General features: G+C 39.3%; 1 protein-coding gene across 5 annotated transcripts in view; it reads left to right on the top strand.

The window, feature by feature from the left end:
* KCNQ5 (potassium voltage-gated channel subfamily Q member 5) overlaps window positions 1–12,457 on the top strand; it is a 281,577-nt gene that overhangs the window by 255,683 nt on the left and 13,437 nt on the right. For all 5 annotated transcript variants that reach the window (XM_041410573.1, XM_041410572.1, XM_041410571.1 and 2 more), the window contains one exon: window positions 10,929–11,037. In XM_041410573.1, the coding sequence (XP_041266507.1) occupies window positions 10,929–11,037 (109 nt within the window). The remainder of the gene's footprint in view (window positions 1–10,928; window positions 11,038–12,457) is intronic.

The raw sequence follows: 12,457 nt of genomic DNA, 5'->3' as shown, positions 1-12,457 counted from the left end.
AGGTACAGTGAGTTGCTGGGGTGTATCATCTACCAAGATACTATCCAAGTCGCTCCACGGCACTATCCATTGCTATCCACTCCTATCCTGGGTTACAGGCCCTGGCTTATGTCCCATGGCAGCTGTATCACAGGGGCTGTGTGACCTAGCCTGGGTCTCACACTGAAGTGAAGCTCAGCCAAGGCCACAATGGGAACTGAGAAATGCTCTAGGTAGCATAGTGGTTGAAGCTACCCTGTCTAAATTTAGGCATCCGACATAATCCCTTATAAAGCAAAAGTATCATCCCCAAACTGCATCAGAAGTAATTTCATAGGTTAAACCCCTGTAATTCACACTGGGCCTGCAAGTGACCTATGGAGAAAGGAACTTTTTGAGCACTCTCTGAGAGTATCAGTGGCTCACTTTTGCCCCAGCTCTGCAGTCTGCACCTCACTGAAGCACCTGTTTCATTTTTCATCAGCCCATTTATCATAGAAGCATCTCCTCCTCAGCATGTCCCCTCTTTTGTCCTGTACATATTATCACCAATAACAACGATGTGCACAAGCAGATCATGCTGCCTCTGACTGTTTCCCTCTCACGGAAAAGGTGGCATAAACAGCACCTGGGGTATATCTGTAGATAAAAGACAGAAACAACAACAGAGCACTCATTGCTGTGCGTAAGCCCTTGAAGATCTTCCCGCTCCTCAGGAGAAGCCTGTTTCCTGGTCAGTGATTTCCAGCTACTAGTCCACCCTTATGAACTGGGGCCAACAGATACAACCCATTTCTTATCCGTGGCAGAAGGAACAGCTTCCATTGTCTCCAGCTTTTAGGCAAATGCCAAGTTTCCATTCTGGGATCTCATCCAACTACTTCTAGGACCAGTATGATTAGAGAGATGTCCAGTGTGCTCACTTGCTGAGAGACAGCTCCCTTCTGCCTTACCCAAACTTTTGCAGGAAAAGTCAGGCACTACTAACCTTCATTTCCTTTTCTTTCTTTTCTTTCATAGCTTGACACTTTCTGCATTTGACAACTCAGTGAAAAAGATCTCAAGATGATGTATTTAATTTAGAGCATCTTGCATTTTTCACTGGATGAAAAAAATAGTATTTGCAGCATATTATTCTTATCTCTTGCTTGCCAGGTCCTCCAATTTCCTCCTTGAGGTATTCCCCAGCCAAATAATTAATAATTTTGGCAGGCCAATCATCAAGCCAAAACTAGAAGCCAAATTTTTCTGGGTGAAATCTTGGGCACAAAACAGTACCCTTGAACAGCTGGTCCTTCTGGTGATTCCTATATCTCTGTAGGGTGTTTGGTAGGAGAAGAAACTACATTACAAGATACCTTTGGGGCAGTGACAACATAGTGCTGGATACCCAGATCAGTGTCAAAACTTCATATCAGTGAAAAAAATGGAGTCTTACTATGAACTTCCTCTTCCAAAAGAGAAGAAGGAAAACATTTCACTGTATGGGATGTGGACTTGTAAATGTTCTGCCTAGGCAGAGGACTGAATTCTGTGTGAAAATAAAGGAAAGATGCAAATACATAAGGAGAAGGTTCCAAAAGGAAGGAAATTTGTTAGCATATGAGGATGCTTTAAGGCAGATAGATGGTTAACACAGAGACTTTGCAGTGCTGACTGAGTTCTGGTAAGGACATGGCTGGAATTTGGGCCAAAACCATCAGAAAAAAGACTGCTGGAGAAACTCAACATTAGCAATTAGAAAATGGCCTGCAAAGGGAGGTTTCGAGCCCAGACAGGAGCTCATGGGGGTAGCTAAAACGGTAATCTGATTGAAAATGTAGTAGTTTGCCTCTTAGGTTACCCAGCAACAAACACACTGGCACTCCCCCACTGCATATTAAAATCATAGAAGGAGAATTTCTTGGCAGCAAGTAAAACACTTAAGCCAGTCACTGGTACATCCCAAAAGGATTTTGGCATAACAGCCTTAGAACAGTGTGACCAAAACCATTGCACAAATGCCTTTATTTATGGTTAGTAACAATCTTCTGAATCTGCCTATAAACCTTTTATTGCCATTGACAAAGTGGGTCTGACAACGGCCCACTTGGAAATAATAAATAATTATTTCAGTTACATATGTGCATTAGCAAATGGAATCCAAACATGAGAGAGGTTTGATGGTCAGAGAAGTTTTTTGTTGCCTGACTGGAGATGCTTTCTAGAGCATTCAACAACAGCAGAGGGGAAAGTGAATAGCAAGACTTACATAATCTGATTTTAAATACATGTACAGTTTCTGGTGACGTGTGGTTCACAACTTCCAGAAATCTTGTTGAAGACGGGACTCTGCACAAATTCACAAAGGTGCCAGAATGCTGTATTTCCAATCTCTGTTATTAGCATAAAAAAGGATTATCAGGAAGAGGTAGATGAAAGGGATATTTTCACCATTCAAGAATGGTAAATAGTGAAGCTTTACAAACGACACACTTAAAAAGGGTCATGGAAGAGCCTTCCCCAAAGGAATGCTATGTCCCATGGGCAAAGGTGCTGCCTGACCTTGAAGCCCCTCACAGCCCCCTGTGCACCTGTACACAAAGTGAGCCAGGAGCCACCTCTGGCCCCAAGGCCTCCTCATGCAGTATGGCTTTGGTTCTTCCCTGTTTTGTTAACAAAAACAGGGAAGCTGCAACCAAACTGTCTGTGGGGAGTGGTGCCCAGAACATGAGAATACCCACTGGCAGGGTCAGCCCCATGACAGAGTCTGTGCTAGTTATTAAATAGTACAGGTGATCACATGCCTTGCTGAAGGCACTGTGCCCATGCCTCATTGTATGTTGTGTACCCATCCACAGACACTCAACCACACAAAATCTCTTCTTTACAACGGTGTCCCTGTCCTGTTTTGTTTTCTGCTTGCCTTACTTTCTGAGGAACAGAATCTTTTCTGCTTAAATCATGCTCCAGTCTTGTACCACCACAGCTGAATTAATGAACCAATATTATGTTGTGGATGTAGTTTTCTGTGAGGGATAAAAATACCCTATTATATTTGTTTTCTTCCATCCCATGGTTCTAAGCCTCTGAATGAGTTATTGTGCCTTTACTGTAACCTAGAGACATTGTGTGGCTTTTTTGAATAAAACATCAAAAGCGTTCAGCACTGGAGATATTACAAACATATTTCATTTGATTAATTAAAAAGAATTCTCTAAGGAAATATTTGATTTCTTGCACCATCCCCAAACATTATACACTCACATGACCTTTAGCCTTTCATTCCCTACAGAGTACTTGCACAAAATCCTGAGGGTAGAGTATATTATAAGAGCCATGGAAAGAATGCAATTGTGCATTTCAGCCCCCACATCCTCAGTTACTACCATGTAATTTATGTGTTACAAAAACGACAAGTTTTCCTTTCAGTAGCATAAACAGCTTGACCTTGGATAAGGTTCACTTGATGTGGCAGAAGTCCTTAGTTGGGTTGCTTCTACATCTAAGCTTAAATTTGCTGGTTCAAAGTGAAGCTGCATGTTGTCAAAGTTTGAATGAAATTTACTAGCAATATCTCAATCTGTGCTAGACAAGAGATTTATTTTCTTGTTATTGCCTTCCATGGAGCAGATAGAGCTCTCATTTATTACCATTGTCAGTATAATTCACTAGGAAGATCTGGCATTCTGATCTAAGCTCTGAGTCATTTTTGTGAAAATAAGTACAGGCCATTGGTTTTGAGGCATTATTTTAGTTTATTCCAGCCAAAGTCCTGGCCAAATGAGTCCACAATTTAGTCTCTTTCTTTATGATACCTCTTGAGGAACTTGCTGTGCACCATTGCTCACTGGACTCAGTGGCCACAGGTGAATGATTATTAAGCTTAGCTCTGTGAGGAGCAGCAGCAGCAGACCGTGACACAGAAATATGTTTTGCATGGGTTTCGGACACCCTCATCTGCAGTGAAGACTACACAAGTGAGAGAAGAACTAATTCTGAGAGGATGCTCATAAAACTTCCCAACTACATGTAACCCACTTGCACCAAATCTGAAACATTTGAGGAATAGTTTTATTTTTATGAAATATTACCAAGGAAATCCTTCATGGCTTTTTAAAATACAGGATTATCCTGTATTTTATACCTGAATCTAAAACAGCTATAGTTCTCTAACCCTTTGCCCCTGTCTATGACCTCCCTCAACAACAATACCTGGAAAACTCCCAGGGCACAGGACCTGTGAGGACCTTATGGAATATCAGACATATATCAAGCAATATGTTCTACAAGGTCTTGCAGGGAGACAGTCAATTAAGTATGACATTTAGCTCATTAGTCTACAGCTCCAGATTCCATCATATGTTTCTGCAATTTATTTTACAGTTTTTACTTCTTGGATATGGTATATATAAAATAACAGAAAGGTGCAGCTAAAAATACACATAAGCCATAGAGTCACCTTCTTTTACTTTTCTCACATGGCCATCTAAAGTTGCTGGCTAATTTGCTACTATTTATAATAAGATCAGCCTTTCAAGCAGCAGAATTATTGTGCATTTAATGACTTGTTTTCAGAAAGCCTCATGGTCCTCCATATCATAATTCAAAATTAAAAGGATTCCTTTTTAATTAAGCAGTGGGAGCTGTTTCATGAAATATTGCCAGTGCAGAAATTTCTGAGAAGTCAAATAATAACTAAGGGAATGGAATGCTAGAATTTTAGATATTTGGAATTTGCTTGCATTATATGATAATTGATATTAGGTTTCTGACCTTAAAAAAATTGCACTTACAGAGAAAGAAAAATGTATCATTATATCCAGAATATATAAAAAACTTTCCACCAATTCCATCTTCCATTTTAGCCAAATCAGAGGATTTTCAGAAATGCTTTAACATAGATAACGTTGTTAGGAATATTCTTTAAGATACTCTGTGTCACATTGCGCTGCAGTTCCCAATGATGTCCTCGTCTCCTCTCCATCTGGAATGGTTTCAGAAGAAAGACAAGGAATGGGCTATTGATATAGCACTAGTGAACTCCCCAGCAGCACTGCCAGTAGAGCAGAGGCTCTGGCTGGGCAGAAGGCAAAGCTTACAAGCCTGTGCAAAAGTGCTCCTCCTTACAGGAGGCACCAGTTTCCTTCCTTTTCTGAGAAACTTCTTTCTAGCACAGAGATGGCAACCATTTCATAAAAGCTCCCTGTAAACAAGATTTTTTAAATGTTGTCAGTCTTATCCCCTCTTTCTTAATTTTTCCACTTGAACACTGTTGTCTACTACCAGGGATTTTGGTGTCCTTTTCTAAAGAAATATTAAGTATCTAATGTGAAGAGCGCATCACTTGTTCCGCCTTCTTCCTTCTATCTTGATTAGAAGAATGTCTTTCCTTTTTTTGGTTTCTTTTTCCAGAGATCAAGGAAATAAATACATAATTCGCTCCCTTGGGCCTCCTTTTTCTGGCCTCTGCTCTGGAAAGCATGTAAACATGGGCTGCTGCCTTTCCTGCTCTGGGGGAGCTTTGGGCATTCTTATTAAGTATGTGATTAAGTTCCATCACAATTAGCATTGCTTTCTTTAGTTTATTTTTCCTATGGAATTTGGTGAGCAATCAAAGTAAAACAAATTAAACTATGTACTGAGAGAGAGTCAGCTTGTTGATGTTTTAAAGCAGAGGCAAATTGGAAAGAAAATCAGTTATAGGGGTAGTGAAGGGATTTTGTATTCATAGTTCAACAACAGGAGAATAATAAGAGTTGTGAAGATGTGAGAAGTTTCATGAAACACATGTAAACAAAGGCACTAGGCTAAGACACGTTTCATTTTTAGATAGGGAAATTGCATGAACATAAACCATCAAGATGTTTGTACATAGAATAATTTTTGAGGAGGGAAAAATAACTGAGATTTTGTGAAACATTGTATACATATAGAATACTACAAAATACAAAATACGTACAAGATATCTCTTTTTTTTTTTTTTTTTTTTTTTTTTTTTTTAGAATATAGGCTAAATCCCTAACACAGTAAATACTCATAGTGAAGAAAGGTACTTCAAAGGCAGGGTAAAGTTGAGTGAAATACACCAACCTTGCAGACACCCTAGGCATTATATACAGCAGCACAGCAGAGGCTCTATTTGCTCACAAAGGAGGCAATGAGAGTATTAAGCTGCTGGCATTGCTTCTTGAGTGAGAGGGTTCATCTGAGCTCAGTAGCCATGTAAGACTCAGGCAGCTTGGAGTCTCATAACAAAGCAGCTGCTTGGACCCCCAGTCTGCAGCGGACCTATGCACTGGCACCTCCCACAGGGACAGTCTGTCCCCCAAAAGCTTTGAATTCATGTCCAAGTTCACTTGCTTAGAAGTTAGATGCACTGAATTACCCACTCATTTTCTTCCTGACCGCTCACACAGAAAATGAGTGTCGAGATGAGTGTGTCACATTGGGGTGCCCTGCACTGCTGCCCTGGGCAGCCAGAGAAACTGCACTCACATGAGGCTGCTAAGCAAGGTGGAGAACAGGCTGTGGAGCAGCATTATGAATTGTTTGGACTTCAATTCCTAACTCAAATTCTCAATTTTTATAACAATATGGCTTGAAGTAACTCAGCACCTGTGAAAATTAGGCCACCCTCCAATTTTCATCTTGCGTCATACATTTTAAATGAAAATCAATCAGACATTTTTTCCAAACCAGCGTGTTTTTAACCAAGTCAACACAATACTGTGCTGTAACAAGAATAAGTGCAAGTCATATGCAGGCTATCAACTTCAGGCATTTATTGAGATTTTTCCATATTGTATTGGTTTTGCATGGCCTGGTTCTTGGTAGTGGGGGGGGGGCACAGAGGTGGTTTCTGTGAGAAGGTGGGTCATCAGCCACAACAAAATTATTTCTATCACTCCCATGAAGAACCCTATCTATCTCTTGCACAGATCTAAGTGCTTTTGAAGGCTTCCAAAAATGAGTCAAAAGGTCTATGTTGGGATCATCGTACCAGTCACTATGTCAGAAGCACCTCCACAGGATTATTCATTGTGTTGGCACACACATTTATTAATGCTGGATTGTTGTTGCTAGCATATTGATGCTCCCAGAAAACAAAAAGTAAAAAGTCTTTTTTATTCTGTTTAACAGGCAGATAATTACTTGAATGTTACTGACACTGAAAGCAAGGAGCTATGAGAGTGATCAGAGCAATGTCAGTTTTCTCAATGCCAAAGCATGTTATTAAACAACAGAAAACACTTCTAAGAAAGGACACATACTATTTACAGAAATAATAAATGAAGCCTTGTGAATAACTTTTGCACAGAGTCATATGAAATGCAGCTACAAACTTGTAATTTTTTTGTTGGTGACATATAATGCTTTAGAACAGCATAATTTTTTTGCCCATTCGTTTGTGGTGATCATAGATGACTAAAATTTGCATGAAAAATGCATAAATACTGTGAAAAACAAGGAAATATCAAGACAATTTTATTGGCTTGTGCATGCCTCTTCTATTTCTTGGTAATTGCTGCTTTGCTGTGTGATTAAATCAAAGACTGTTCGGGAAGAAAGAGGATGAAATTAAAAAGCATCAAAGACCAGACAGTAGCCCAAAGTAAATAATGTCAAAGATTATAAGACAATGGCAGGTTCCTCATCAGTTGTGAAATAAACACGTTCTTTGTTTAAGATCAAAACACATACTGAGTTCTAAATATGCTGGTATTAGAAAAAGGTCTGGATTGTCAAGTGGACTGACAGCCCTTCTTAAAGGGACATGCAGGGGTTTGTCTAAATGTGTACTAAAAGACATTTTAGGCATTGTTTAGGCCATATTCCATAGCTGCCCGTGGAACAGACTTGAAAGTTGGTTAGCTTGTGGTAGAGGTTCCTGGCGAGAAGGAGAGATGGGGGCTAACCCTAGGAAAGACTGGCAGCAAAGCCAGGCTCAAGCAGAGCAGCTGCTGCCCACAGATCCTCATGGAACCCACTTGGACCATGTGCAGCCATCCCAATGGAGAGCAGAAGATACAGACAAAGGGAATGGGGAATGATGCGGATGTGAGCACGGATAGGCATGAGCTGGCACTGGGAGGTCTAGCTGCCCTATTAATGCCTAGGAAGGGCTCTCTCTGGGGACAGACAGCAGCTTGGAGAGCATAGCTTAGCCCCATCTGGGAGCTGGCAGAGGTTTGAACAGCTGGAGCTGCTAAAGCAGCCAAACTGACCCCAACTCAGCCCTGACCTCAACGATGAACTCAAGAGGGACAGAAAGGATCTCACAAGTACACAAGTACATCTCACCTCGTAACTATGTGGTACACAACATGAGCTTCCACTGGAAAAATTCGTAAGAATGTGAACTTTGATTTCAGTGGTGTTTTAAGCTGGAATTTTTCCTCCAAATTGCTACTATGCATTTCCCAAACTTTTTCCCAGGTCTGCTCAGTATCCTAAAGAAACATTTATGTTTCCCATAGGAATCAAAAAAGGCTATAACTTTTCACAAGCTTCACTGACTTGTGGCATTGAGTGTCTGCCATAATGAAGGAAATTCATATCAGTGAATATTAGAAAAAAGAAAGGTGATTTATTAGGAGCAGCATCTCCTATTAAAGCTGGCTTAAATTTATAAGAATTTTCCAGCGTCTGTCTAAAAATTTTGCAGAGATTTTTATCCACGAGGGAGCAACATGAAACACTGTAATTGCACCACACAGTTCTCAAAACAGTTTTGCAAAGATATACTTTGGTAAGGAAACCCTTTTATTAATGACACTGTACTTGGCAAAGGACCCAGGAACCGTATCCATGAGACAACCATACAGAAACATGTTTATTCTAAACTTTCAGGTTGGAGTCTCCTGTTTCACTGGGTTTAGACAGCTATAGCTCTTGTGATCTGAGCAGTATTTTTCCTAATTTATACTGGCATAACTGAATAGAATCAAACCTTAGAGAGTCACTGGAAATACCAGTAGCATAAAAAGCTCTGGTTTTAATATGGCACTTATAAATGAGCTGGGAGATTTCCACACTGGGAGAGGTAACTGGAGAGCCTGATCAGATGTCACACCTGGAAAGTTAGTGTTGTGGAATACTCAGCATGTCCTGAGATGGTGGTTTAGGTAGTGTATATGCCTATCAAATTAATTATAAAGTTTATTTTAGCTAGTCACATTTCTGGGCAGGGATCCAAATGTTATTGAAGCAGAATGGGTGGAGAGATGTATATTTTATCAATAAGATAAGCCAAGTCAGGAGTGAAGCTCATGAAAGAGTACAAGAAAAAATACTCCTGGCATCATTGCAGTCATGACTTAAAGTAATAGCACTTCAAAGTTTTGTATGAAAATTTCACTTTTACAGTTTAAAACTTAATTTTTAATTGTTACATTTGATTGTTTCATGTGGACTTAAACATTGGCTACAAGCCATCTTTCTTTATTAAGTTGATCTGTCAAAGATGAATTCACCTGTTATTAAAAGCTACAGATGTTTCTCATAAATGTACCGGTTCAGCAAGAGTAACAAAAAAATATATATGTTCCCAAGGGTAATGAACTAGCGAGACTCATTAAAAAAAAAAAAAAAAAAAAAAACAACCAAAAAATGTGCATGGCTGAACATTAAATCTGTGAAGAAAACAATGCAGTAATACCAGTTCCTGAAGATGCTGTACAAAACTGTTTATCTCTATTAGATTTAGAAGGCACCATGACATTTTCAGGCACTTTTGACTGACAAATAATATTTTTCATCTTTAATCTGCAGTCTTCCTGAAGAAGGAATTTGAAAGAATGTCCTGTAATCATTTGTGTCTGACTGTGCTTCAAATCTGCTAATAATTTAGACCCATGAAATTATTTACTTGAAGTGTTTCTGAATGACTAAACCTGTTGTTTTAAATAACAGCATGAATGTAGGCAGCAACCTAAGACTGGGAAGAAATCTACTCTGTTACTGAGGGTTACTGAGTCTCATCTTTTTTTCTCTGTTTCATGTCACTCATTTTACTCTCTTCCTCATGAAGCAGAGACACTTACATGATGAAATACACTGACCTTGAGTGAAATTCTTCTGGGCACTTGGACTTTATGCAGTTGAAGAAAGATGATTTGGGAGGAAAAGCACCTACCCCAAAGAATTTTCCTGTAGTTCACGTGCCTTTGAAATATAGATGATGTATGGGCATCCATGACCCTGCCCTTCTTGCTCCATTTGCACTCCAGCACATTTTAAGCTTGTAAACCACTTAGTCATGCATCAGTACCTGTTTTATGTATTGAGTACAATGGACACTTCTGAGATTTCTAGCTAATTCACAGATGGCAACTGTGCAGAGGTGGTGTTTAGGAAATGTAAACGATCCACTTTTTTTTACAGTAACTTGGCTTAAGCTCCTGTGACAAAGGAAGCCAGCAATAGCTACATGGCTCTGAGGTTTAAGGTGGCAATTATTCATTCTTGGTAAAAAAGTATTTTGTTTATTTTCACCTGTAATAAAGTGTTGGGTCATTCCACAGCCTGCTTGTTAAATGAAATGGATCTTCTCCTTGTCCAAATGCCAGGTTGATCCAAAGTGGTAAAACTGTAATAATACAACTTCAGCATCTTCTGGTTCTGCCATTACATCTGTCAGTTCACTGCTTTCTCATAAAACAGAGAATGTGATGAAAAACCATGGGATATCAGAAATAAACACTCTGGTATTCAGCTACTAATTCATTTGAAAAATAATAGGGCATTCTTCCTTTCTAAGTTTTACTAATTACTCTGGGACTACCAAGGCATTCTGTGACACAAGCATAGACACACACAAGTGCATCATATAGTTCATAAACTGGTGGAGGTCTGTCATGCTTGATACGTAGTCCTTCTTTTCCCAGAAGCACTGTGCAGGCTGTTAGAAAACGCTAAGGAAGAGATTTTTCAATTTCTCTTATTTAGTCTGCTCTTGTCTTTTTCAGCTGACACCAGTCTTGGAACAGACGATGTTTATGATGACAAAGGGTGCCAGTGTGATGTGTCGGTAGAAGATCTCACCCCTGCTCTTAAAACTGTCATTAGAGCTATCAGGTGAGTAGAAAATACTGAATTAATAAATGCTTGAATTTCCTTTAGTTCAGATACTAATAAACTGTGTGTCCATTCATAAAATGATAGTTTGTTGCACTTATTACATGGCTATATTTGTTACACAACTAATGCTAATATATTATGCTTCCTTTCTATTTTAGTTAAATTAAAACATTTTATCAGTTGTTATCAGCTTTTCAATATCTAAAACTGTTACACGATTTGACACAGAAAAGAGAAAGAGAGTAATGGATGCTGTTTTCCATTATATTTTATGCTATCCAAACTACTATTTGATGTACTTTTACTGAGTATGTGTCACTTTGCCTGGAAAAGTTATTTCCTTTAAAAGTGTAGGGTTTTATTGCATTTCCATATTCCTGAGACTGTCATATGACTTTTATTGCAAATTTCTCCTGGTAAGAACAGAATAATTACATTAATTCAATTGTGAAAAGTCGTGCCTACTACTATCCACTAAACTAAATATAACCCAAATAATTTAAAACAAATAGTCTCCTTTTCCAAGAAAGTAGCAAACTGCATTGAAACTTATAAAGTTACCTGCATTGAAAGTTTAAACTCATCCTCTTGAGACTGTCAATGCTATTTATCTTCCAGAGTATTTTGAAGTATAAATCCTGACAGTCAAAATCCCCACCATGAAGTGTACAGCAACAAGCAAGGAGAGCTCAAGCATTCCCTGTCTGCTGGCAGCAAACCTCAGGTTATCGCTGAGGGTCACCTCACTGGCTCTGCATCACATCAGCGTCCAGCACCTTCTTGGTGCAGACAGACAGGCAGCAGCCAAAAGGAATTTCTGCAAAAAACTATGGAAAGACAGTGTTTTCCTGTACAGAAACCCCTGCCTGAGTTTTCTCAGCACCATAGGAAAAAAAAACTTGAGCTTTTTATCACATAATTTCATGCAATGATAACCTATGGGCTACTTGTATTTCCTTCCCCTTTTCCATTGAGTAAAATGAAGAGAGATAGTGAGTAAGGCTGTTTCTGAAACTTTTCTACTAGCACAGAGAGCTTGATAGATCATTTGGAGACATCTTTTCCTACTATTTTCCAACCTGCCTGGAAATGACCTCACAGGACAATTCAGATACCAGGCTTGTGTCCACAGCCACTGCAACTGGCTGCAAAAATGTCTCTGCTGAAAACCATCTCTTGCTAGCAATGTTTAAGCAGGTGATAGATACCTTTTTTCACACACCCACCCCACAAGGCAAGCCTGTTCCCTCAAATAAAAAATGCTCATATTAGGAACAGTCAGCATAATCCATTGACTCTAGTGTCAAAGATGTTTCTCTGTGATGTTGCATTTTAAACAGACTGGATAACTCTTGGCTCCAGGTGCATGTTGCCACTTATCCCGGCAAGGGATAATCATTCTCCATACTGTCCAAAT

The sequence above is a fragment of the Onychostruthus taczanowskii genome, unplaced genomic scaffold (genome assembly GCF_017590055.1).
Source record: "Onychostruthus taczanowskii isolate IOZ18803 unplaced genomic scaffold, ASM1759005v1 scaffold33, whole genome shotgun sequence".
Lineage (NCBI taxonomy): Eukaryota > Metazoa > Chordata > Aves > Passeriformes > Passeridae > Onychostruthus > Onychostruthus taczanowskii.
Note: the sequence above shows the minus strand (reverse complement) of the source record. Positions and strands in the feature narration are given on the sequence as shown.